This window comes from Pongo abelii, chromosome 10 (genome assembly GCF_028885655.2).
Source record: "Pongo abelii isolate AG06213 chromosome 10, NHGRI_mPonAbe1-v2.0_pri, whole genome shotgun sequence".
Classification (NCBI taxonomy): Eukaryota; Metazoa; Chordata; class Mammalia; order Primates; family Hominidae; genus Pongo; species Pongo abelii.
Genome location: NC_071995.2, coordinates 100,367,806 through 100,395,183, shown reverse-complemented (window position 1 = coordinate 100,395,183; position 27,378 = coordinate 100,367,806). Strand labels below are relative to the sequence as shown.

Below are 27,378 nucleotides of genomic sequence, written 5' to 3'. Positions count from 1 at the left end.
CTCCCAGGTTCAAGCAATTCTCCTGTCTCAGCCTCCTGAGTAGCTAGGATTACAGGCATGCACCACCACGCCCGGCTAATTTTGTATTTTTAGTAGAGACGGGGTTTCTCCATGTTGGTCAGGCTGGTCTCGAACTCCTGACCTCAGGTAATCTGCCCGCCTCGGCCTCCCAAAGTACTGGGATTACAGGCATGAGCCACTGTGCCTGACCTCAGAAGTGCCTTCTAAGCTTTTTATGTGAATTATATAGCTTTATTTATAAAGTATATTAACATTAATACTGTTTTTTAAATGGTTTTTAAATTATTTAAATAAAAGCAATGGTGCAACATGAAGAAAGATGGAGAGGAAAGTGAAAAGAAAAAACTCACAAAATTTTATAACTCTTATTTAACAACTGTTATTTTTATTCCCTTTTCATGCATATTTGAATAGTTGTAGTTTATAATCTGTGGGCAGTTTTGTATCCTTTTTAAACTTTATGTAATTATATGTATGTATCATGTTGATGCATTATCTTCATGCTTCATATCTTTCAGTTTTAATAGTCATATAATATTCCATAAAGTGACTACTGTAATTTACTAAATGTTGGGCATTTCTGTATTTCACTGTTGTCAATATTTCATGATACTTACATTTAGGTCTGTGGCATTTTCTGTGTGTGGGTTTGTTTTTTCTGTTTTGTTTCTCTTCCCTACTTGGACTGGACTAGATTCCTAAAAATAAAATTACTGAGGAAGAAGCTTATGTATGTTTTTATGGTTCTGAATAAGTATATATGTATACATATGTGTATTAGACAAGCATATATGTATATATTACCAACTTGCTTTCCCAAAAGAGTTGGTGTCGTTTGGAGTGACACCAGCAGTATTTAAGAGAAGGAGATTTACTGCATTTGTGCTAATATTGAGTCATCATTTTTTGAGGGGTGCTGATTTAGTAAAGGTGATAGCTCATTGTTTTCTTTTACATTTCTCTATTAAGGAAGTTGAACAATTTTTTATACTGTTTAACTGGTTATAGGTCCTACTTTGTGAATTTTCTAGCCATATCCTTTGCCCATCCGTTTGTTTATTCAGGTAATATGTTTATTGTAGATATTTCTTATAATCAGATAGAAGTATCTCATATAAATTTATTTTAGAACCATGTCACAGTTGCTTTTGTTTACATCAATGTAGTGTCATATCCAATGTATTTAGTTGTTTTCTAGCTGGAATTGGTAACTTGTATCTGGTAACATGACACTCTATTAACCAGAATCTGCCTCCTTCCTAATCTGCCCAATAACGGGCTTTATTGGAATTACGAATGATCTTTAAAAAAATGATAGTAATGAAGTGCTTAATTTCATGTGCATTTTGGAATTAGTAAATATTGGTGGGAATCTTATTAATGGGAGTTTGAAAGCTCTATCTTTGGAGTCGGATTTAACAATTTTATATCATACTTGCTAATTTAATTTTTGTATCCATGAGGTAAAAGTCTTCATTTGTTAAAATATTATGATTTTTTTATGGGCTATAAAAAAAATCTGAAAAATTTAGTAGTATGACAAGCTTCTCATTGTTGATTAAATTTCAAGAATGTAGTTGTAAGCATGTTGGTGTTTCTTTGCAGTGAGAAGCAGTTAGAGTGTTTGCTGACACACTGCATTAAGGTGCCAATGCTTGTCCTGGACCCAGCCCTGCCAGCCAACATCACCCTGAAGGACCTGCCATCTCTTTATCCTTCTTTTCATTCTGCCAGTGACATATTCAATGTTGCAAAACCAAAAAACCCTTCTACTAATGTTTCAGTTGTTGTTTTTGACAGTACTAAAGATGGTAAGATCTTTTTATGGATATTTTAAAATCATGTTATCATTGGATGTTTGAATAACAAAATTCTGAGTGGAATAGAAATGATTCATTCTTAAATGTCTGATAAACTTTTCTAAAAATGCACAAAGAGAAGCAAAAGAGCTGCCATTGTATTTTGGCCTTAACCTCAAAAAGGGATTGCTACATATATTTTACTCTGTGTAATACACATTCCTTTCTGTTCTGTGATGAGGACTTTCAATCTGATATCACAATTATCTTGTTCTCTTGGCTATGAATTATTCTAGAGGCAATTTTTCTACCATATAACTCCTCTACAAGGTAGCATTCTCCAGTTTGGACAGAATATACCTGGAGTATTCATTCTTTACATTCTGAGATATATGAACTGAATGTTTGTGTTTCCTCCAAAATTTGTATGTAGAAATCATAACCCCCAGCATGATGGATAAGTATTGGGAGGTGGAGCCTTTGATGGAATTAGTGCCCTTATAAAAGAGATCCCAGGCTGGGCATAGTGGCTCATGCCTGTAATCCCAGCAATTTTGGGAGACTAAGGAGGATTGCTTGAGCCTGAGGAGTTCAAGACCAGCCTGGGCAGCGTAGTAAGAACCTGTCTCTACCAAACAACAACAAAAACAAAAAAAAACGCAGCTGGATGTGGTGGTATGTGCCTATAGTCGTAGCTACTTGGGAGGCTAAGGCAGGAGGATCCCTTGAGCCCAGGAATTCAAGGCTGAGGCAGTACTCCAGCCTGTACAGTAGAACGAGGCCTTGCCTCAAAATAATAAATAATAGCAAAAGAGACTCCAGAGAGCTCCCTCTGCTCTCCACCATGTGACGTTATGAGAAGATGCCATCTGTAACCTAGAAGAGCACCGTCACCAAAACCCAAGCATGCTGGCACTCTGATCTCAGACTTTGGCCACCAGAACTGTGAAAAACAAATTTCTGTTGCTTGTAAGACAACAGATGATTTGGGCAGATAATGGAATTAAAATGATAATTCCTGGCATAAAACTGCACCCACATCCTTAGTGATCCCATTCTCCCACTTGACCAGTGTACTGCTGAGCCCATAACCTGCATCTTCTGCTCTGGCCTCTTGTCTGTCTCTTTCCTCCTCTGCATGGATTGTCTCTATTTGGAAGGTCTGTGGTTTTTATGTGTAAAATGAAAACTGTCATGTTCCCTTTCCAACACCAAGTCTAGTTCTCTAGCTCCCATTCTGTCAGTGTCATACCTCCCAGCTTAAATCTTTGGAACCATCTTTGACTCCTTCTTACTTTTTACATCTATAACTAATAATTAACTTCATCCTATGACTTGTTTTTTTTTTTCACATGATTCATGATTCTTAGGTTCTTACCTTACTTATTTCCTCCACACCAGACTTATTCCCTCACACAGACTCCAGTAATAAGACTCCTGCTCTGTCTATGTAAAGTCCATCTCAGTCTGTCTGACACACAGGTCTCAAATAAATCTGAAAACCCTGATTTTATGGGTTCACTGCCTTTATGAAAAGAATAATATAGCAGTGTATGTTTGCTTTTCACATGGATACAAACTTCTCTTCCTGGTGTTTGGGATTCAGCTTTAATTGCCTTGATTTTGTCAGTTGATCCCCACATCCCTGCCCTCCCTGCATCACATTGCAGCTGTCAGTGTCTTCACACATGTGGTGCTAGGCCTTGTGTCCCACTCCCTGTCCCCTTCTCCTTCCCTCTCAGTACATCTCCTGCTTCGTCCAGCCCCACTTCAAGTCATCTCTCCTTCATGAAGCTCCTGGACTAATATATTCACAATGGTTTTATTTTTACTTTTCTGTATTTCTGTAATACTTACAATCTAACTCATAACTTAGGTTTTGATTGCACAGGAGTTTATGGTTTTTCTCATGGAATTTTTTATTGAACAGAAAACTTACCACTCACCAGTTTATATCCTGATCAGTGTCTTACAGTGCTCGCTCCCTGATACTTAACAAGTTATTTTTAGTTTGAGGTTGGGTGTGGTGGCTCACGCCTATAATCCCAGCACTTTGGGAGGCCAAGGTGGGCAGATTGCTTGAGCTCAGGAGTTCAAAACCAGACTTGGTAACATGGCAAAACCCTGTCTCTACAAAAAAAACAAAAATTAGTCTGGCATGATGGCATGCACCTGTAATCCCAGCTACTTGGGAGGCTGAGATGGGAGGATTGCTTGAGCCTGGGAGGTTGAGGCTGCAGTGAGCTGAGATTGCACCACTGATCTCCAGCCTGGGCAAGAGTGAGACCCTGTCTGAAAAAAAAAAAGTTATTTTTAGTATGAAAGGAAATGTTAACCTTTCCAAGTATAAGTGTCTGCCCCTTCACTCTATGGATCCTGAACTGATTTGTACCTCAGCACTCACATATTCGAACTGCAGCCTGGAGCTGGGTCTACTCAGCGAAGTAGTTTTTCTAGTCAAGCTTATACTTTTTGATTTATAGCAAACAAATTTCCTCCAGTGGCAATTCATTTTACCTCTAGACTAAACTGACTTTTAAAAGGAACCACAAACTTCTTCCTTATAACTTTCTCACATAGGTTAAAGTTGTGCCTCCTATGGTCACACAGAACTCATGTAATCCCTCTCCCTTGGGACATTTTATTTTCGTTTCTTTGGCTGTCTCTCAGGGACTTGTCAGTGTCCCACTTTGCTCTTCTCAGACTACTTTTAAAATGTGTCAATGGGAAGTGAACATTCTATTTTAGTGTGGTTCCGTCTTGGCAGGGAGAGCAGGACTGTCCGTTTAACGAGTGCTTTATTAAGTGCCTGCTGTGTGCCAGGTACTGTTCCCTGTACTGAAGATACAGCAGGGAACAGATGGGCAAAAATCTCTACCCTTACCTTGAGTTTACATCTTGGTGGAGGGAGTCAGAGAGTCAGACGGTAAACACGATAAATAAGTAGATTACATAGTTTGTAGAAGATAATGCTGTGGAAAAAAACCAAGCAGGGGCAGCAGCAGAGGAAGTGTTGGCCAGGGCAGGGGGTTGCAATTCTAATTTGGATGGTAGGGACATTACTCACTCAGAAGGTGACTTTTGAGTGGAAATGTGAAGAAGGTGAGGTAGCCAGCAATGCGAATATCTGGGGAAAGAGTGATCTGGGTAAGTAGAATAGCCATTGCAAAGGCCCTGAGGCAGGAGTGTATCTGGTATGTTTGAAGAAAAGCAAGGAGGCCAGTGTGGCTGGAATGGAGTGAACAAGACAGAGGCAGGCAGTAGATGAACCTGAAGAAGTAAGCAGGGGACCAAATAGTGCAGGCCCTGGTAACCATAACAAGGATCTGGCTTTAACTTGGAGTAGGATGAGGAATCACCAGAGGGTTTTGAGTAGAAATGTAATGTGATCTGACTTACATTCCAGGCGATCAATCTGGCTTCTTTGGTGGAAATAGACTGAGGAGGGGCAAAAGTTGTGATAATTCAGACAAGAGGGAAGATTGCTTAGACCAGGGAGGTACAGTGAAGATAAGAAGTGGTTGGATTCTGGACATTTTGAAGGTCAACCCAACAGGGTTTCCTAATGACTCGGTGTTGGAGAACATCATCACCTTTTTTATTCGATGTACTTTACTTCTGTTTAAAAGCACAAAAATGTGATGGAAATTCAGTGTGGCCACAGCACATTGTTGACTCATACTGAACTCACTGTTGAGTAAAACTTATCTTAAAAAAAAAAAAAAAAAAAAACTTATATGCTCTAATGCTCAAATACCTATTTTAGTGTATGCTTGTATAGTTGGTTTTGATACCAAGTTATAAAGGTTTTACTTCATAGGAGATTTTATTTTGCCAGATTTGACTCTTTGCTCCAAATAGTCACAAATTTGGGAATCCATGGTCTCTTATCCAGGACAATAGCTTCTTTGCCATCTTCATGTGAATCTACACATTTCACAAGCATGCCTTCTGTAACTTCCAAAACATTGATAGAGGGTTCAGCAAGACAGGACCTATGACTAATCTCCTAAACCTCCCTCTAGGTTGATTGCAGCTTTGTTACCTACACCTGTTTGGTAGAATTGGTTAAGTTCTAGCCCATCTGAGCATTGAGCCTGTACATCTTTGTTATATCCATGAAGATGACATGAGATGCCCTTAGCTACTTTGCTGAGACTACAAATACATATACCAGGTCTGTTAGGTAGAATTCATCATATCAATGGAAAGAGAGAGAGAAAAGTTTATCTGATAAAGTTGTAATGAACTCATACTCTTAACAGCCAGTGCTTCCTTTAAAGATAAACAGTGTATTATGAAGGCTTTCTTTTCTCAGTGCTCACCAACTATATTGTTTTGTTTCAGTTTTTGAAACCAGGCCTCACTGTGTCACCCAGGCTAGAGTGCAGTGGCATGATCATGGCTCACCACAGCCCCAACTCCGGGGCTCAGATGATCCTCCCATCTCAGCCTCCCAAGTAGCTGGGACTATAGGTGCACACCACCACACTCGGCTAGTTTTTGTGTTTTTTGTTTGTTTGTTTTTTGTAGAGACAGGGTTTTGCCATGTTGCCCAGGCTGATCTAGAACTTCTGGGCTCAAGTGATACTCCTGCCTCAGCCTCCCAAAGTGCTGGGATTACAGGCATGAGCTACTGTGCCCTGTAAATATAGTACACTTGAGACTCATGCCCAGGATTGACATCTCATCTCATCAGGCTGTAATTTGGAGAACCTGCCTTCTTTGTTTATCTCGAAGATCAGAATTGGAGCTTTCTGACCTCTCTTCTGTTTTCCACAATCCCTGAATGTCAGCAGCGAGTTTGTTGACTTGTCCCCATCACTAACTCTCTCCCAGTTGGGCTGTGTCACACCCAATCCCTACCGCGACTTATGATGCTCCATTCAGCAGCACCCAATGAATTGGGGATTCATTATGAGAAAACTGTGCCTCTTAAGGAACCACAAGATCCATAGTAGCCCCCTGCTGTTAACATACATGCCACTGCCTGGCGTTCAAGGGCCCCATTTGGTTACCCTTGTTTCCTAGTACTCACCACTCCCAAATATTTTACTCTAGTCAAACAATTCTTTTTTTTTCCCCGTCTTTGCACATACATCTGTGATTTCTATCATCCTATCATTTCCTTCTTCGCATTCTAACTTAAATTTGACAGCTCCCATGAAGCATTCCCTTTATGTCAATCACCTTTGGTATTGTGAAATTTAACATTTCAATGTACACCAATTTACATTGTTCCCCTTTTGTTGAATGGGCTAATTTTGTCTCCTTCAGCTTCCTTTTTTTGACCATATATTATGCTGCTTTAATAGCTCTCAGAATGTTTTCACAGTGTTCTGCCAGACACCATAGTTAAGTATTCATTAAAAATGTGCTTGTTTATTGTATTCTTGGTTGTAGTTGAAGATGCCTACTCTGGACTGCTTAAAGGAAACAGCAGACAGACAGTATGGAGGGGCTACTTGGTATGTTATTTTAAATTTAGTTGCATTTTTACAATAGACTAGAATAAAAATATGAATAATAAAGCTGTTTTTCTTTGAGAATCTTTTTAATGTTTATTTTTTATCTAAGGGTAGCTTACTAATATTAATGACTATTGATTCAAGTAATCCTAAAAATCATATTTTGAAGCTTGTGTTGTGATGCAATAGATCTTTACCAGTTTTCTCAGCTGTAGGTTTTCACCAGCCTCATGATGTAGAAAATGAGTTATGTTTTTCCCCTTATTTTAGACAACAGATAAAGAAGTCCCTGGATTAGTGCTAATGCAAGATTTGGCTTTCCTGAGTGGATTTCCACCAACATTCAAGGAAACAAATCAACTAAAAACAAAATTGCCAGAAAATCTTTCCTCTAAAGTCAAACTGGTAAGAACATAGAAAACAGAGCAATTAGCCTGGCACATTCTCATTTAATGTGTGATTCTTTTCTGTGGTCCATTTTTTCCCCAAAGTTTAGCTGATAAACATAAGAAGCAAAGAGGGATTCTGTTCTGCCAGAAGAGTCTCACTCCTTACTTTTAATTTGGGCAAAAATCTAAGAGTCTTATTTGGTTTGCTTGTTTCCTGGATAGAGCAGGATTCATTTATTTAACAGATGAACTCCTACGATGTCTTAGGTGACATTACAGCTGCTGGGGATGCAGCAGTGGACAAAACAGACAAAGGCCCGGATGGAACTTAGGGTGTGAACAGTGGAAGCATGGGAGGAGGAGATGAGGGGAAGTCATAAATGTCATCAATGCACACAGCCTGTTGTTTACCCAAAGCTTTCACTCATAAAGGTAGTGTGCTTCAGATACATGGAACATTTGCTAATGAGAACCATTCATTAGTAGCTAATTGAGGGACAAATCTATTTAAAATTTATACTTATTAGCTCTTCAGGCTTGACCATTGATGCCACTTGTTAAGGTGGACTCTGGAGGCTGGCCTGGGACATGCCTTTTCCTTAACATGTATTGTTTTCAGATCCTTTATCTGATTGACTTAGGACATAGTCCATGTGGGTGTTCTCTCTATTTAACCTTACGTCAAGATGCCTGCTATTCTGTCAGAAGTGTTTCAGGTTGTAAATCGTGAATGTCCCATCTCTTAGAGTAGAGAGCATAAAGTCCTTGTCTCAGAATTTGTGAGGCTCTAGTTTTCCTGATTTTATAAAGAAATGTTCTTTGAGTTCTGCCACTGGGTTTAGCTTACCTGATTCTTACTTCCTCCCGTTGTATGTCATTTAACAATTTTGAGGGGGAAAGGATGAAGTTGGAGTAGTGGTGGGGGAGCTGTGATTAGAGGTGACTAGAGAGCAGTTTTTACTTAGTTCCTGTCTTAACCATGTTTTTATATGCACCCCCCCAACCAAATTCCTTTTAACTTGTTTCTCCCTACCCCAGACCAAGTGTTTTACTGTTTTATGATACATTGTATTATCCTTGTAATACAATGGTAATGTGAATAACCACTTACGAATTTTTTACTTTTTTCATATTTTTCTTCATAACTTTTTTTTTTTTTTGAGAGAGTCTTGCTCCGTCACCCAGGCTGGAGTGCAGTGGTGCGATCTGGGTACACTGCAACCTCTGCCTCCCGGGTTCAAATGATTCTCCTGCCTCAGCCTCCAAATAGCTGGGATTACAGGCGTGCGCCACCATGCCTGGCTAATTCTTGTATTTTAAATAGAGAGGGGGTTTCGCCATGTTGACCAGGCTGGTCTCCAACTCCTGACCTCAGGTGATCCCCTCACCTCGGCCTCCCAAAGTGCTGGGATTACAGGCCTGAGCCACTGCTCCTTGCCCTTCATGACTTTCTTTATTGTACTTTGAAATACTGTAAAGCCTGGCTATATTTGAGTTGAATTTGTTCTTAACTGCAGTTATTTTAGAATAGATAATACATCTCTCCTTCCTCTGAGTTATTTTTAGTACTGATTTGGACAGATAAAACCATAGGTTAACTTTCATTTCAGCCAATGTTTATTTGACTTCTTGGCTTCCTGATTATTAGTTCTAGAATTATAGACACATGTATATCTGTACTTTTGACCACCAGTTCAACTTGCTTATGTAGATAGAATGGCATTCTTGATTCTGTTTATATAATTTCAGTATAATAAATGCTGAAAAGAAAGAATGTTCATTCCACTTCTCCACACTCCACTGTGTTTGAATATCCCACATCACTTGGCCTGCTGCAGCTGCCCACCAGTGCGGACTGCTCTCATGCGTCTACTGGCGGATGGGTGTGTGCTGCCAGAAAATGCCAGTCCCAAGTCATGGTTGACACTTCAGCAAACTATTTTTGGGTGGCATGTGTGGTATAAGCAGGTCGAGGTGGGGTGGGGTAGCAACTTGAATTGAACAAGGAAAACCAGTAGGCTCCAGGTGTGGTGAGACTCCTTTCCACAGTTCACTCTCCCAGTCGAAGATTTATTTGGATTTTCAGAGGTGTCTTTGTGGAGGCCAACACCTCTCAGAGCATCAAGCTAATCACACATAATGTTCTTTGAAGGTTGTTTTCGTAATTCCAACACCTGTGATCAACTTCAGGGACTAGGACTTAGGATTTTTTAGAGACTAGAGAGAAAATGAGAAAGAGGAAGAACAGAAGCAGTGTCAGCATTTGAGTCCAGGCCTCGAGTGACTTGCTTTCCTTAGGCTCTGCTTCCTGATTACATTATGAGTACTCTGAGAATGAAGTTTCCTATCACTGCATTCCCAACCAAACAAAACACCTTTTGTGTGTATGATGAGCTCCAAATAAGAGTTTATGCAGAGTGCCATGAGAACATCTGGGCTTTAGGTGTACTTGGGGTCAAGGCAGGCTTTGCATAATAGAAGCGTTTTAGCTGGGCCCTAAACAGAGCAGCCATTCTCCCAGCAGAGAAGGGAGCAGAAGAGACCATTCTATGTAGAGGGAACGGCCTGAGCAAAAGGGCTGGAGGCCTGAACGTAAATGGTGTTTTCAGGGAACCAAGGCGATGGTTTCTAGCACAGGCAGGGATTTTGGTGAGGATGAGATTGTAAAGACAGGTTGAGGCCAGGTTGAGAAACGTCTCTGTTAAGAAGCCTAGATTTTTTCCTGAAGGCCGGGGGAGGACACAGTCTGATCTGCTTCTAAGGAACATAACAGGGAAAGGTGTGGTAGGAAAACCAGTTCAGCTGCTGCTGCCATAGCCCAGTAAGATGTTCCCATGCAACAAGTTCCTTGGTAGTGTGATGCCAACGATGGAAATGGTTTCAGAAGCATCTGAGAGAAACACTCAACATCACTTGGTGACTTACAAGCTATTCAGGAGGAGGAAGGGGAGAATGAAAGGGGAGGTGGACCTTTCTGGTGAAGATGGAAGTGATGGAATTAACCACACTCAGAGCTTCAGTGGCAGAAGCAAGTGTCTTTTGGAAGGAGACCCAGAGCTCAGTTTCGGATGTGTTGCATTAGGGGTGTACGTGGCATGTCAGAGGAGAGGGCTATTAGGCATTGGACTTCAAGACTTGAACCGTTGAACCACTTTGCCCTCCCAGGTTCCCCCAGGAGGCCTTTGCTGTGGCCTGTGGCCCCGGAGCCACCTAGGGCTCAGCTCAGCTCTGCCCCACAGATTCTCACTAGGCCACGGGTGTCTCAGGACAGGTACTGCCCTATTCACCTTTTTACCCTTAGTGATTACTTGGCACTTAGGGGGCTGCTTAAGGAATGAGCCATATGCAGCAGTATCTTGGGATATATAGGGAAACCTTTTCAGCAGTATGATTATTCATAGGAGTCACTCTAGGCACAGAAATATGTCTTTGTACATTGTTGTATATACACAACAACTAGGCCTTTGTCATCCTGTTTAGAACAAAACCTGAAGTTTTTTGTTTTTGTTTTTTTTTTCCTGAGGCAGGAGTGTGGGACTTGAAAATAGTTTCATTTGTAAGGTAATGGATTTGAATTCATAAAATCTTTTGACTGTAGTCTTATAAATCAGTCTTTTCTATAAGAGGCTTTCTAATTTGAGATACCTTGAGGTGGGTCCCTTAATGATCTGATTAATTACTCTCTAATTTATCTGTATAATTTTTGTGTATGACGGACACAGAATTCACCTTTTGATAAATCAGATCATCAGTCCTTATTTTCAGATCCCTCTAAATCATTTTGTATCCATAGAACATTTTCATTCATGGTGGGTTTTTGCATTTATTTTTTGATTTTTGCTTTTGTTCACTTCTTTTTAAAACATATTTTAGAGCAAGTGGGAAATCTTCCCAAAGCTGTCAAGTGAATTCTCATGCTAGGTTTCCTTCAATTATAGTAGTTGCTGAGTGAGTGTGCAAAACGTGGAGGAGATGTAGACCCTGCCCTCAAGCACTTACAGTCACATTTTGGAAGCAGCGTGTGTGTATAGAGTTGGCAGTTGGAAACAGGAAAGGTCTGTGTGGGTCAGAGACATGGGGGATGTTTTCAAAGAGAAAGAGGCTGCACTGAGTTCTTGAAGACTGAACAGGTGGTTTGTGCAGGCAGGGTGGGAACAGCATATTGTCCTGCATGGACTCTACCCCCCTCAAAGCTCTGGTCAGGGCCTAAGGTCACAGTAAATTGTCATAATTTTGTACTAATGCCCTTTCTTTTAGATAATTCTCTGAAACCACCATGTGCACTTGTTCTTTTAAAGCATGGTACCTTTTTCTTTTTTTGTTTTATTTCTAAAATAAAAAAGCTTCAATAGATGAAACAACCAACTCCGAAACTGATTAAGTTTTAGAAAACCGCCAGGACATATTAAGATCTAGTAGCGGCCGGGCACAGTGGCTCACGCCTGTAATCCCAGCACTTTGAGAGGCCGAGGCGGGCAGATCATGAGGTCAGGAAATTGAGACCATCCTGGCCAACATGGTGAAACTCCATCTCTACTAAAAATACAAAAATTAGCTGGGTGTGGTGGTGCGTGCCTGTAATCCCAGCTACTCGGGAGGCTAAGGCACGAGAATCGCTTGAACCCAGGAGGCAGAGGTTGCAGCGAGCCGAGATGGTGTCACTGCACTCCAGCCTGGCGACAGAGTGAGACTCTGTCTCAAAAAAAAAAAAAAAGATCTAATAGCTTTGAATTGTTGAATCACTTAAAGGCACTAATTTGGTTTTCAGTTGGTGTTAGCAGACATGTGGGGTTTTTTTCCTAACAGATGTTTAATTTTAAATCAAATGAATCCAAAATGAAAGTAGATTACACCTTCTGAATTTGTAAGCACTTTAAAGTTGTTGGGAATATAACTTCTAATAGGAAAGCCTTTGTTATTTTGGATTTGCATGTTCTTCTACACCAAGTTGTCTCCACCTTTGCACCATTGACAGTTTAGACCTGTTGCCTCTATCCTTAGGGGACTGTCCTATGCATTGTAGGATGTTTAGCAGCATCCCAGGTCTCTGTCCTCCAGGAGTATTTGCAGATATGTGATTGTTTAGACAACTTGACGCAGCCTTTCTTTTTGGCATTGAAAAATGACCAGTTTGATATCATGATTTTTAACTAAGGCTTATCTTAAAATACAACTATTTTGTCTGCCTCAAAAGGATACTTTCTCTTTTGCACTCATTATTTTTGCTTGACTTAAAAACATGCATTCAAACTTACCTGTATTTGTTGGCTACTATTGTTTTTAAAGCCAATTTTTAAATATAGGCTACAGTGCTGAGAACAGTAGAACGAACTGTTTAATATTCTCACAATAAGCAATATTTTAAAGTAGTTTTATGTATTTTATATTAATATACTCTAATCTTGCCTTGATAATCATTTACAGAATTTAAAAGCGAAGATTATTTACACTGCTTTTTCAATTCTTATATCTTGTGACTTGGTCAGTTATACTGAATTATACTGAATTTAATACTCCTGGGATTGTTTTGTCATCCCTGTCCTATGTTATACAGTGTACAAAATGTAAAATGTTAGATTTGCTTCCATTATATACATACATATGTTCATATTGTATCTAGAAGTTTAACCGTGAAGTATTAAGCACTTGAAATCCGGTTTCCATATCTGTCATGCCATTGAAATTGGTCTCCATTGACCTACTAATTACACATTCCACTTAATTTTGTTTCTTGTCCCTTAATTTTGATGCTTGTTGTCTTTAGAAATATACCAGAATTAACATTTTTTTTTCTGAATTAACATTTTTTTTTCTCTTGGGTTCTACAACACTGCTTCTCCTGACCATCATCTATATTGTCTTTCCTCGACTCCAATTGATCCACCAGTTGCTCAGTCGTTGTAGCCTACCCAGGCCCTGGCCTCAACCACCATTTAGTTCTCCCTCTGTCTGTCTTCCCTAGCCTCATACTCCTACAAGTACTAGGTGTATCAGTCATGTTATTCTAGATGATGATGCTAGGACAAACATTCTGGAATCTCAATGGCTAAAAACAACAAAGCTTTATTTCTTAGTCATGCTACCTGTTGTTCACTGTGGGTCTATAGGGAGTGGGTATAGAAGTTGTTCCCTTTTGCAGAAACTTATAATTTATGTAAACTTAAAATTTAAAGTAAGATGCCATATATGGAGGCAGTTGCCCACAATTGCCCAAGTCACGAACTCCAGCCTTAGGCACAAACTACAACTGCTGTTCCCACTACCTTCTCTCTTCTGACAAAAGTAATGATGATGTCCAGGATTTGGGTGCCACCTAGTGGCTGTCAGAGGGTACTTCCCCACCCTTTTTACAGTGGCAGAAAATCTTTCTCATACATATAAATATTACCTTAACCTCATTAATTTTCATCTCTTTCCGAATTATTGTATAGTTACTATAGAAAAACCTCTTCTTGCTCTTTTATGAATATATAATTAGAAACCAACCCTAGGCACTAAAAAGAATAGTTTTAGTGATATACCTTCTTATCAAAGAGCCAACACAAGTTATGAAATTAAACTAGACACACCCCTTCTTCGAGGTTATGCCAAGCCAGCGCCTGGGCCTGAAACTGGCCTGCAGCCCCTCAACTTTGCCCACTGCCTTCCTACCCTGGACCTTCGCAAAGTGAATGAGCTTCGGGACTTCGTGAAAATGTATAAGCAGGATCCGAGCATTCTGCACACCGAGGAAATGTGCTTCCTGAGGGAGCAGGTGGAGAGCATGGGGGGTGAAGTACCACGTGCTACTCAGAAAACTATTATAAATCAGAAGAAAATATCAAGGAATTAAAAACAGATAGTAAGAAGGTGGAGGAAAACATAAGCACAGACAAACTATCAAGTGAGGAAAGTGATCTAGAAATTGATAACGAAGCTGTGATTGAAACAGACACTGATGCCCCTCAAGAAATGGGAGATGGAGGTCAGGCCCGGTGGCTCACGCCTGTAATCCCAGCACTTTGGGAGGCCGAGGTGGGCAGATTGTATGTCAGGAGACCAGCCTGGCCAACGTGATGAAATCCTGCCTCTACTAAAAATACAAAAAAATTAGCTGGGCATGGTGGTGCTTGCCTGTAATCCCAGCTATTCGGGAGGCTGAGGCAGGACCCGGGAGATGGAGGTTGCAGTGAGCCAAGATGACATCACTGCACTCCAGCCTGGGCGACAGTCAGACTCCGTCTCAAAAAATAGAAATAAAAATAAGTAAATAAATAAATTATTCTAGAATAGTGACTTTTTCTCTCCAGGGAGCCCTCAGAAATGCTTTGGGGTGCTGTGAGAGGGAGGAAAGGGACAGGAGAGGCCAGAGGGTGGACAGGGACCCAGGCAGATTACTAATCCCCCTGTGTGGGCTGCCTCCCAACACCTGGCACGTGCCGAGGCAAGATAGTGACTCAGTGAGAACCAACTTAGTGAGTGCTAAATATGTGCCAGGCACTCACTAAGTAAAAGAGGTCAAAGAAAGTGATGAGTCAGGAAGACGGTTACATGCATCTGCAGGTGCTCACACATGCACCTGCACCTAATCTGTGAGAAGAGTTAATGGCCTACATAATAAGGGGAAAAGATATAAATGAAATTTCTAACTCTCACCTCTAGTGTTTTGGACTACATACGCTCAGGAAACTGCTTAGAAAATGAGCTAAGAATAGTCGTGCAGCAAATAGAAGAGCTCAGAATAAGCTCATAATAATTTGTGTTTGCTTCTGTTTTATAGATTGAGAAAGAAGACCATAAGCTCTTTTAGAAGCACTGGTTCAGCAGAAGGATTTTATTGTCCTACATTTGTGGTTTTCAGGCCTCTCCTCTTTTCCTGAGCGATGAAAGCCTCTTCATAGGAAGTTGTGTGATACAGAGTCAGAACAGAAAACAGATAAAGAGTTGTGTGGACTTTGGTAGGGGTGGCAAAGCCTGTTTGTAGAACTTGATGTTTGTGATGTTCGCTCTTAGATTTATGATTGCCCCAAAAGCTTTGCCCCAAAAGGTAGTTTTCCCATGGAAGCACTTCAGGCAGTCCTGCCGAAGATGCTCCTCCCAGGCATGTGGCACAAAAGCTGTTCAGATACCCCACTAGCAGATGTGCTTGTCACCAATTCCAGCAAGGTTAATTACATTGCAGGTTTTTTGCCCAATATAAGCAGATTGGTAATATTCTAGAAGAAAAGTCACAGAACTGTTGGCCAGCAGGCATACTTGCAAAGAAGTCAAAAATCATTTGAGCCAACATTGAAAAATTGGGGAGATTTCATACAACAGTTGGGGATTCTTGCCTCTCAGGAGATCTGGCAGCACTTGGTGCCATTGAGTGGTTGCAGCTTTCAGATGGCTCTGAGGTGTCCAGTTTGCCACTGCCTTTACTACTCCTTCTTGTTTTTAGATGCCTGTTTTGTTAACATTCATTTGGGAAATGCATCTGGTCTGTGTAGGTCTTTTTGTTGTGTTTTGATATTGTCTTACCATTTCAAGATTAAAGATCAGGCCGGTTGCAGTGGCTCACGCCTGTAATCCCAGCACTTTGGGAAGCCAAGGCAGGTGGGTCACCTGAGGTCAGGAGTTGCAGACCAGCCTGGCCAACATGGCAAAACCCTGTCTCTACTAAAAATACAAAAATTCGCTGGGCGTGGTGATGCAGTCCTATAGTCCCAGCTACTCGGGAGGCTGAGGCAGGAGAATCGCTTGAACCCAGGAGGCGGAGGTTGAGGTGAGCCGAGATCGCGCCACTGCACTGCAGCCTGGCGACAGAGTGAGACTCTGTCTCAAAAAAAAAAAAAAAGGAAAGATTAAAGAGCAGACTGAGAATTTAAAGGTGCCTCATCCTTGAGATTCAGTCTTTTCACGTGTAATCCTCTTGTTATTTGATAGTTGCAGTTGTATTCAGAGGCCAGTGTAGCACTTCTAAAACTGAATAACCCCAAGGATTTTCAAGAATTGAATAAGCAAACTAAGAAGAACATGACCATTGATGGAAAAGAACTGACCATAAGTCCTGCATATTTATTATGGGATCTGAGCGCCATCAGCCAGGTAAGGGATGCACAGAAGCTTTTACAGCCCAAATCAAGGGTTAAGATGTTAAAAATGTGTGAGTTACTACATTAGAAGAGGGAAGGGGACTTACAGAGAGGTAGTTGATTGGAATTTTTCTAATTTTCCAGTCACTGCCATTGGTTTGGTATTAACTGAAGTGACCTAGAATCAGATCCAAGAACCTTCTTTATAAAGTGTGTTAGAGAAATGCTGTCTCTTTGAATTTTGGGTTTAAAAATGTATATACTGGATCTTTTGCATTTTTTGTAATGTTTAAAATTAGGACTCCATCTTTAAAAGTCTGCTAGAGCACCTTGAGAGCAGACGGGCAGAAGGAAAGGACAAAGAGGAGGAGGTATGACTTAAGGGGTATTTCACATCTTCATATGCCAAGTGTTTTTCTCAGTCTAAGCAGGATGAAGACATCTCTGCTAGTCGTTTTGAAGATAACGAAGAACTGAGGTACTCATTGCGATCTATCGAGAGGCATGCACCATGGGTTCGGAATATTTTCATTGTCACCAATGGGCAGATTCCATCCTGGCTGAACCTTGACAATCCTCGAGTGACAATAGTAACACACCAGGTACAGGACTTTCTAAAAATTATGAGACTGTGATTTCTAATTCTGCTCTTTTAGTGTGGTACAGGGATTTCCATAATTTCATTCTCTTTACCCTTCTACCTCCATTTCTGCCTTTCTTTAGCTCTTCATTGCCTTCCCTTCCTTCCTTTCAAAAACTAAACCAAACCCAAACAGCTCTCATTCACTTTCTTTTTTTGTTTTTGTTAAAAGGATGTTTTTCGAAATTTGAGCCACTTGCCTACCTTTAGTTCACCTGCTATTGAAAGTCACATTCATCGCATCGAAGGGCTGTCCCAGAAGTTTATTTACCTAAATGATGATGTCATGTTTGGGAAGGATGTCTGGCCAGATGATTTTTACAGTCACTCCAAAGGCCAGAAGGTGAGTGCCTAAGAGGAGGGGGGATGTCTAGCATGGAAGTCACTTAGCAAATCAGAAAATCAGTGCACATACTACTGTAGTCAAATATCAAACAGGCCAGACATGGTGGCTCACACTTGTAATCCCAGTACTTTGGAAGGTGGAGGTGGGTGGATCACTTGACCCTAGGAGTTTGAGACCAGCTTGGGAAGCATAGTGAGACCCCTGTCTTTACAAAAAGTAAAACAATTATCTGGGCCCGGTGGAATACTCATGTAGTCCCAGCTACTTGGGTGTCAGGGGGCCATGGGGGCAGTAGGGGGTCACTGGCCAAGATGGGAAGATTGCTTTAGCCTGAATGTTGAGGCTGCAGTGAGCTGTGATTGTGCCACTGCACCCCAGCTTGGGTGACAGAGTGAGAACCTGATCTTGAAAAATAAAATATATATGAGATCAAATAATCATTTTTGAGTGCTAAGCTCAAAAGTCAACAATTAAGAAGTAAAAACACTACAATTAGAAATTTGCTTTCCTACATTCTTAGACACCCAGGACCCACACTTTTTCCCAACCATCTAAATGTTCTACTACGATAGCAGAAAAAGCAAAATCACTGTGAAACAGAAAATCATGGTTAGAATGTCAGCAAAATGGCCAAAATAGAAGGTTAACTCAAGTTAGTGCTCAAAGCTGTAGATGAAGTTCCATTTAAGGCAGCCTGTTGCACTCTAACTTTGTTGAGAGGTAGGATGGAGAAGTGGTTAAGAGTGCAGACTTGGGGGCCAACACCTCGGGATGACCTTGGGCTCTACCTCTGTTTTCTGTCTGCATAGTGAGGAAAGTAAAAATACCCTTGTAGCATTGTTAGAAGGGTTCAGTGATAAGTTTAGAGACTTATCACCGTAAACATGTAAGTCATAAAACTCTGCAACTGTAAGTGCTAATAACACAAAACTACTTTGTCCGTTGTTGTTTATGTTACCCAACCAGGCCCATTCTCCTGTTCCGCTATTGACTTGTCTCCTCTGTATCAGATTGTAGGGCTCAAAGTTGAGCTTGTGGCTTAACAAGGGGACAAATGAGATCAATGACTGTGCGGTGCTTTTCCTGCTGACAGGTGTGCCTTGGTGCTGAGGAGTGTGAGCATAGGAGGCTTAAATCAGATAGGATAGGGAAGAAAGCCCATCCGAATTGACATGTACGGTGAAGAACAAGTAAGAGTTAGTTTAGGTGAAAAAAGACATTCCAATTAGAATATGCAAAGGCACAGAGATTTTTAAAGAGGAGTGTATTTTTTTCAATGATTTCAAATTTAAAAAGTAACCGTGTACCCCATCACTCATTCTGAGAGCAGGTGAATGCACAGCTCAGAATGCTGTGCCAATTAATTTATCACAGGGCCTTAAGCCTGAAGATAGAGGATATTGTCTCTCAGCCTTGAGACAAGATTATGCACAAATACACTAATGAGCTACTGATAGTTGTTACAGAAAAGCAGTGACTGTGCATACTTCCCACCAGCTTTGACATGCTTTGGTACTTGCAGTCAAGTCTGGCATGGTGCTACTTTATTTCATAGTAGATTATCAAAGCATGTTGTGAGAGACTAATCCATGAGTTGAATCCTTGTCTGCTTTCCTTGAGTAATGGAAAAAAGTAAATATGCTCAGTCAGAACAGTCGACGCAGCAGGATCTAAACAATGACTATAGGTACAGGCAAACTTAAAGCACTTGTGAGTGTGAACACTCAGCCCTTTGAAAATTTTAATCTTTCTAGAGACTTAATTTCTTTTTATAAAGGGAATCTTAACTCAAGAATAAAACGTATCAGAAGCCAGAAGTCATTTTATTTTCTCTTTGGTTTTATTGTAGGTTTATTTGACATGGCCTGTGCCAAACTGTGCCGAGGGCTGCCCAGGTTCCTGGATTAAAGATGGCTATTGTGACAAGGCTTGTAATAATTCAGCCTGCGATTGGGATGGTGGGGATTGCTCTGGTAAGGATGTGTTAAACTGTAATTCGTTCATTTTTATGGAATATTTTCTTCTTAATCATTATTGAACATGTGCTATAGACTTAACCAAACATTCTTTATGTATTAATAAAGAATCAGTAATGCTGGGCATGGTGGTTCATGCTTATAATCCAGTGCTTTGCAAAGCTGAGCTGGGAGGATTGTTTGAGGCCAGGAGTTCAAGACCAGCCTGGGCAACATAGTAAGACCCCATCTCTATCAAAAAAAAAATTAGCCAAGTGTGGTGGTGCACACCTGTAGTCCTAGCTACTTGGGAGGCTAAGGCAGGAGGATCATTTGAGCCTAGGAGTTAGAGGCTGCTGTGAGCTGTGATTGCACCATTGTACTCTAACCTGGGCGGCAGAGTGACAGCCTCTCTCAAAACAAACAAACAAACAAAATCAGTAATCAATGGACTTTTTGGAGGTGGTAATTAGTGCTCCCATGTGGCCCAGTTTATTCATTGTTGAGGGCACCGAACAAGAGAAAATACACTTGAAAATGTCTTCTTATTTAAAATATGAAAATCTGGAATACACTTAGTTATATAAATCCAAGAGCAAGAATCACTCTAACTGGTTCTTACAGGAGCTCACTGCTGGTAGCTTTCAGCAGCAGACTGTGATAGGTCACAGAATTACTAAAGAGTTGCAAAAGAAATAAGTATTTTCTCTCCTCAGCAGCTCTTCCCTCTCCCTCACATAGTTATATTTTGACTTGTTGATAATAGCAGTTTGTTACATTTACTTACTACCTTTCAATTTATAAAGCATTAAATTTATAGAGCATTATTCATTATAGTCACTTGAATTTTGTTTGTTACCTGAGAGAAAGTATGTACACAAATGTTATCATCCCCATTTCCATATGAAGAAACGGATTTGGAAATGTTTGAATATTGGAGAAAACAAAGCTTCAAGTTGTATTTCAGTCAGATATGTCAGATGTGCTTTAGCTGCGGAGAGAGAATACAGATGTGCAAAATAGATCTGTGTAGACCAGAGAAGTCAGTCTCTACTGGAACATTAGCATTTGATAACAAGGGGTATCAAACATGATACCCACGTTTGGACATGTTTTTGGCAGTTCTGATAGTCACAGTCTTTGGAATAATCTCTTCTTGTTTTCGTGCTCCTCCATTTCTGTCAGCACGTGTCTCTTGAGCAAATGTAAGGCCTGTACTTGTAGGTTGCACATCTACAAAATGCCAGGGCCTGTTCATCACGCTTCTGTCAAGTGACTCCCTTTTCAGTTTATTTTCTTCTTAAGGTATATGAGATCTTCTACTAAAGAATGAGGCGAACCTTTTCTGACTAAAACTTACACATCAACCTTGAAAACATTAATATGAAATAAGGAACTGTCTTTTTCGTTTTTTGTTTGTTTTTTGAGACGGAGTTTCACTCTTGTTGCCCAGGCTGGAGTACAGTGACGTAATCTTGGCTCAGTGCAACCTCCGCCTCCCAGGTTCAAGCAATTCTCCTGCCTCAGCCTCCCAAGTAGTTGGGATTACAGGCGCCCACCACTACGCCCAGCTAATTTTTGTGTTTTTAGCAGAGATGGGATTTTACCATGTTGGCCAGGCTAGTCTCAAACTCCTGATCTCAGGTGATCCAGCCTCCTCTGCCTCTCAAAGTGTTGAGATTGCAGGCGTGAGCCACCGCGCCCAGTCCGGAACTGTCTTTCAAAATTGTAGTTACAGCAAGAATCCCTCTTCTTCCTCCACTCTACAGGTAACAGTGGAGGGAGTCGCTATATTGCAGGAGGTGGAGGTGCTGGGAGTATTGGAGTTGGACAGCCCTGGCAGTTTGGTGGAGGAATAAACAGTGTCTCTTACTGTAATCAGGGATGTGCGAATTCCTGGCTCGCTGATAAGTTCTGTGACCAAGCGTGCAATGTCTTGTCCTGTGGGTTTGATGCTGGCGACTGTGGGCAAGGTATGTTTACTGCCAAACAAATAAGAATGGGAGGATAAAAAAATCCTTGACAGGTAGAGAGAGTTTTGAATGGCTTTTGTTATTTAAAATAATGATTCTCTGTGTATCCCTTTACCAGCCTTGCATTCAAACTAGTTATAAAAGTAAGAGAACAACATAAATCACTAAAGAGGATCTTTTCCTGTTATTGTTGTAGTCTGGTGTTTTGTTTTGTTTTGTTTTGTTTTGTTTTGTTTTGTTTTGTTTGGACCAAGCAGATTTACCTTAGCTGAAAATATGTGGTGAAGTTTTAATTTGGAAACAAAAAAGGATATCAGTAATTCATTAAATAAAGATGGTTCAAATACTGGATTTTGTTGATAGCGTATTAATGGAGTTTGTTTTGGCAGAAAGTTTTTTTCAAACGGATAAAAAGATGGAAATTGATTATTGTAATTTATTGTTAAGAACCATGCTATATCTCTATAGTGAGTCAGGATCACTATTTCACGGTAATTATTGTGACTGCCTCAGATAGTGAAATGAGCCCTATACCAGTAACTGTTGTATTAGGATATCTGATTATTTTGAAATTAAAGTCACTCTTAGAAAGTGAAAACTCAGTGCTTGCTTCAGCAGCACATATACTAAAATTAGAACAGTTTAGGCATTAGCATGGCCCCTGCACAAGGATGACATGCAAATTCATGATGCATTCCCTATTATTTTTTTTAAAAGAAAGTGAAAACTCAGACTCAAAGAATTAAAGGAAAACAGAGGAAAAATGCCTAGTTAAAAAAAAATAATAATGTTTCTGTTTTTTCCTCTAGATCATTTTCATGAATTGTATAAAGTGATCCTTCTCCCAAACCAGACTCACTATATTATTCCAAAAGGTGAATGCCTGCCTTATTTCAGCTTTGCAGAAATAGCCAAAAGAGGAGTTGAAGGTGCCTATAGTGACAATCCAATAATTCGACATGCTTCTATTGCCAACAAGTGGAAAACCATCCACCTCATAATGCACAGCGGAATGAATGCCACCACAATACATTTTAATCTCACGTTTCAAAATACAAATGATGAAGAGTTCAAAATGCAGATAACAGTGGAGGTGGACACAAGGGAGGGACCAAAACTGAATTCTACGGCCCAGAGGGGTTACGAAAATTTAGTTAGTCCCATAACACTTCTTCCAGAGGCGGAAATCCTTTTTGAGGATATTCCCAAAGAAAAACGCTTCCCGAAGTTTAAGAGACATGATGTTAACTCAACAAGGAGAGCCCAGGAAGAGGTGAAAATTCCCCTGGTAAATATTTCACTCCTTCCAAAAGACGCCCAGTTGAGTCTCAATACCTTGGATTTGCAACTGGAACATGGAGACATCACTTTGAAAGGATACAATTTGTCCAAGTCAGCCTTGCTGAGATCATTTCTGATGAACTCACAGCATGCTAAAATAAAAAATCAAGCTATAATAACAGATGAAACAAATGACAGTTTGGTGGCTCCACAGGAAAAACAGGTTCATAAAAGCATCTTGCCAAACAGCTTAGGAGTGTCTGAAAGATTGCAGAGGTTGACTTTTCCTGCAGTGAGTGTAAAAGTGAATGGTCATGACCAGGGTCAGAATCCACCCCTGGACTTGGAGACCACAGCAAGATTTAGATTGGAAACTCACACCCAAAAAACAGTAGGCGGAAATGTGACAAAAGAAAAGCCCTCATCTCTGATTGTTGCACTGGAAAGCCAGATGACAAAAGAAAAAATCACAGGGAAAGAAAAAGAGAATAACAGAATGGAGGAAAATGCTGAAAATCACGTAGGCGTTACTGAAGTGTTACTTGGAAGAAAGCTGCAGCATTACACAGATAGTTACTTGGGCTTTTTGCCATGGGAGAAAAAAAAGTATTTCCAAGATCTTCTTGACGTAAGTAACATCCAGCCTCATTCTTTCTCATGCTCAGGAAGAGTAAATAATTTCATGATAATGTCATTGTGGCTACCGTTTATTCAGCACTTCCCTGTGCCAGCCATGGAACTAAATGCTTTTTTTAAGTGGTTTCATTTAATTTACCCAATAACCTAATAATAAAAAATGTCATATGAAGGTATTTATTATTGCTATCCCCATTTTGTAGTTTAGGAAACAGCCCAAATGTGAATGAGTAAGGGATTTAGCCAGGGGCGTACTTTGAGGAAGGAGAGTGGGAAGTGGCATGTTGTCTTGTCTTGACATTTCAGATATGGTATTTTTCCAGCTTTACTGATGGAAAATCCCTGAAGTTCAATTAAGTTCATTCGCTTCCCCAACATTATAACAGCAAATCAGTGTGAGCCAAGTCTCAAAGTTGGACTGCTCGTCGCCCTGTACCATGGCTTCACTGTGCTGTGGTGTCATCTGTACCTCTCCTCAGTGCTCTCATGGTGCTAACCACTGGGGAATGCAAGATGATGGGAACATAGCCACTGCTCATGGAAACTCAGGGACCAGTAGAGAAGACAAATTTGTGGGGAGATAACTGTAGCAAAGAGATGTGTCTGTGTTGAGATACGGGCAAGAAGTTCAGAGGGAGGACTCCTTAGCTCTGCCTAGAAGTACTAGGGAAGGCATACAGGAGGAACTGCCCTGTGGACTGACCTTCGAAGGGGTGGGAGTTGACAGACCAAGAAAAAAAGTCATACAGTCTGGGCTGAATAGTGAAGGCACACAGCCACGAGTGGGTGTTAGGCTGGGAGAAAAGAGAGTGAAGGAGGAACTATGTCCTCACCATTTTAGGAAGTATCTTGTGCCTTGCACATGAGGCATTTACAGATTGTCTAGTGAAGGACTGCAGTGTTCTTGACGATGTTTATTTCCTCAGTTTCCCCCATTTCCTTTCCTTTCCTTTTTTTTTTTTTTTGAGATGGAGTTCGCTCTTTTTCCCAAGCTAGAGTGCAATGGCGTGATCTCGGCTCACTGCAGTCTTTGCCTCCCAGGTTCAAGAGATTCTCCTGTCTCAGCCTCCTGAGTGGCTGGGATTACAGGCACGTGCCAGCATGCCTGGCCAATTTTTTGTATTTTTAGTGGAGACGGGGTTTCACCATGTTAGCCAGGCTGGTCTTGACCTCCTGACTTAAGGTGATCTGCCTGCCTCGGCCTCCCAAAGTGCTGGGATTACAGGCGTGAGCCACCGTGCCTGGCCTCTTTCCTTTTTTTTTTTTTTTTTAATTTACAAAAGCATTATAGGCTAGTAGTAAAAATTGCAAGCAATTCAAAAATATACAGTAAATAAAGGAAAGTTCTTCCTTCTTCAGTCTCCCTCCTGGAGATAATTGCTGTTAATAGTTTGATGGGTATTCTTCCAGTATTTTTCTATAGCTATGAAAACATACCTATATGTATGTATAGTTATATATATAGAAATATATGTATAGTGTAAATTTACATATATTTCCCTGCAGTTGCCTTTTGATGTAGTAGTATGTGGGCAAATGCTGTTATTTATTTATTTATTTATTTATACCCATGCCAGTGCCATTATTCTTTTTAATAGCTGCAGGTTAGTTATTTCCAATGTTTTGTGATTACAAATAGTGTTGCAGTGAATACTCTCATACATATATCTTACATTTCAGTGAGTTTCAGTTCTGCAGGTAGAATTAGCTTAGCAGGAATAAACTTTAAATATGTCTTTCTGAAATGTTGCACCACTTCATATTTCCACAAACAGTATACAACAGTGCTTGTTTCACTGCAGTCTAACCAACACCAGTTAATATCAGTCTCCTTACATTTTTATTTTTATCAGTTTGCGAAGCAAAAATATTTCTGTAAAGTGTTTGAATGCTTTGCCAATTTTCTTTGCCTATTTAGTTCTGCCACTGACTGGTTTTGATTTTATAATATTAAAACTATTACAAGATGAAACCAAATTTGTTTCTAGTCCTTGTGCTTAAAACTCAAGGACTTGCACATTTGATATCACCTGCAGAAATAGCTTGATATTGAAAGTACTATCAAATGTATATGTAAATAAATTTTCTAAATGTTGCATTGAATTGGCTTTGAAATCTCACAGTCAGTGACCAGTCCTTGAAGAATACCCTCCATATGTGACTGTTGTTATGTAGATCTCCATTGTACAGCTGTTGTTCTCAAACCAATATGGGTGATACTTGCACTGAAATCCAGTTGAGTCCTGCTAAGTCCAGTTTAGATCCTTAAAGTGACCTGTTAACATGTATTTCATTTGCTCCTAATGAAGAGTTCGTGACTAGTTATTACCACATTATATAAAATGTCTTGTAACAAAGTACACTTGTGCACTAAACTTAATGCTGAGTTACATGTAGAATTCTCTTTTCAGGAAGAAGAGTCATTGAAGACACAATTGGCATACTTCACTGATAGCAAAAATACTGGGAGGCAACTAAAAGATACATTTGCAGATTCCCTCAGATATGTAAATAAAATTCTAAATAGCAAGTTTGGATTCACATCGCGGAAAGTCCCCGCTCACATGCCTCACATGATTGACCGGATTGTTATGCAAGAACTGCAAGATATGTAAGTCTTGCTCGTGTTTGAGTTGTTTGCTTGTGTTCAGAACTAAGGCTACTTGAAATGTGCATATTTACCATGCTAAATTTATGGCTCTAATATTTGATGACTAATATGTTAAAGGTATTATCTAAGTGGGAAAGAAAAAAGTCCATCTCTGCAAATGTTAGATACGGTACATACTTTGAATATCCAGAGTTTGTAATATGTTATATTTGGACAGGTTCCCTGAAGAATTTGACAAGACGTCATTTCACAAAGTGCGCCATTCTGAGGATATGCAGTTTGCCTTCTCTTATTTTTATTATCTCATGAGTGCAGTGCAGCCACTGAATATATCTCAAGTCTTTGATGAAGTTGATACAGACCAATCTGGTGTCTTGTCTGACAGAGAAATCCGAACACTGGCTACCAGAATTCACGAACTGCCATTAAGTTTGCAGGTGTCGTATTGTCTTATCCTAAACTTTTTGATGTTTTAAATGAGAATATTAATTCTGGTCAGGTGCAGTGGCTCACACCTGTAATCCCAGCACTTTGGGAGGCCGAGGCAGCTGAGCTCAGGAGTTCGAGACCAACCTGGGCAACATGATGAAACCCCGTCTCTCTAAAAATACAAAAAATTAGCCGGATGTGGCGGCGTGTGCCTGTCATTCCAGCTACTTGGGAGGCTGAGACAGGAGAATCGCTTCAACCCGGGAGGTGGAAGTTGCAGTGAGCCAAGATTGTGCCACTGCACTCCAGCCTGGGCAACAGAGTGAGACTCTGTCTCAAAAAAAAAAAAAAAAAAATTTTAATTCTGACCATGTCTCTTTTTCCCCTACATATTTTAATTTATTGCAAGTAAAAATAATTCTTAATATTTATTATGGGTATTCATAGCTAGTCTGTTTTAGTGCTAGAATTATAACCAAATTTGAGGTTCGTATTTTATGAAATTAATTTTTGCAGGTTTTCAGTAGGGATTGATCTTGTATTGTCTGGAAAAGAACCAGACCATACCTACATATTAGATTCTTGTGGTATATTCATTCTAGGACTTCAGGTGTGGCTAGCTGGAGATCTCAGCCAGGCCCCTCCTTCATGGCATCCTCTAGTCCCAGGAGTAGGAAACTCACTAATGGAGGTACCCAGATGAATCTAGCTGCAGGGCATGATTTCTCCTGAGCCCTGGACCACCTTGTGTAAATGGGTATCTCAGAGGCCAGAATG

General features: G+C 40.3%; 1 protein-coding gene and 1 non-coding gene across 3 annotated transcripts in view; both read left to right on the top strand.

The window, feature by feature from the left end:
* GNPTAB (N-acetylglucosamine-1-phosphate transferase subunits alpha and beta) overlaps positions 1 to 27,378 on the top strand; it is an 84,523-nt gene that overhangs the window by 40,984 nt on the left and 16,161 nt on the right. For both annotated transcript variants that reach the window (XM_002823649.5, XM_024256585.3), the window contains exons 5-15: positions 1,627 to 1,832; positions 7,224 to 7,288; positions 7,559 to 7,693; positions 16,582 to 16,743; positions 17,153 to 17,332; positions 17,543 to 17,713; positions 19,566 to 19,689; positions 21,441 to 21,644; positions 22,454 to 23,553; positions 25,973 to 26,172; positions 26,390 to 26,609. In XM_002823649.5, coding sequence (XP_002823695.2) covers positions 1,627 to 1,832; positions 7,224 to 7,288; positions 7,559 to 7,693; positions 16,582 to 16,743; positions 17,153 to 17,332; positions 17,543 to 17,713; positions 19,566 to 19,689; positions 21,441 to 21,644; positions 22,454 to 23,553; positions 25,973 to 26,172; positions 26,390 to 26,609 — 2,767 coding nt within the window. The remainder of the gene's footprint in view (positions 1 to 1,626; positions 1,833 to 7,223; positions 7,289 to 7,558; positions 7,694 to 16,581; positions 16,744 to 17,152; positions 17,333 to 17,542; positions 17,714 to 19,565; positions 19,690 to 21,440; positions 21,645 to 22,453; positions 23,554 to 25,972; positions 26,173 to 26,389; positions 26,610 to 27,378) is intronic.
* LOC112135917 (U6 spliceosomal RNA) lies at positions 22,247 to 22,350 on the top strand. The gene has a single exon (XR_002917147.1). It is a non-coding gene; the product is annotated as a U6 spliceosomal RNA (small nuclear RNA).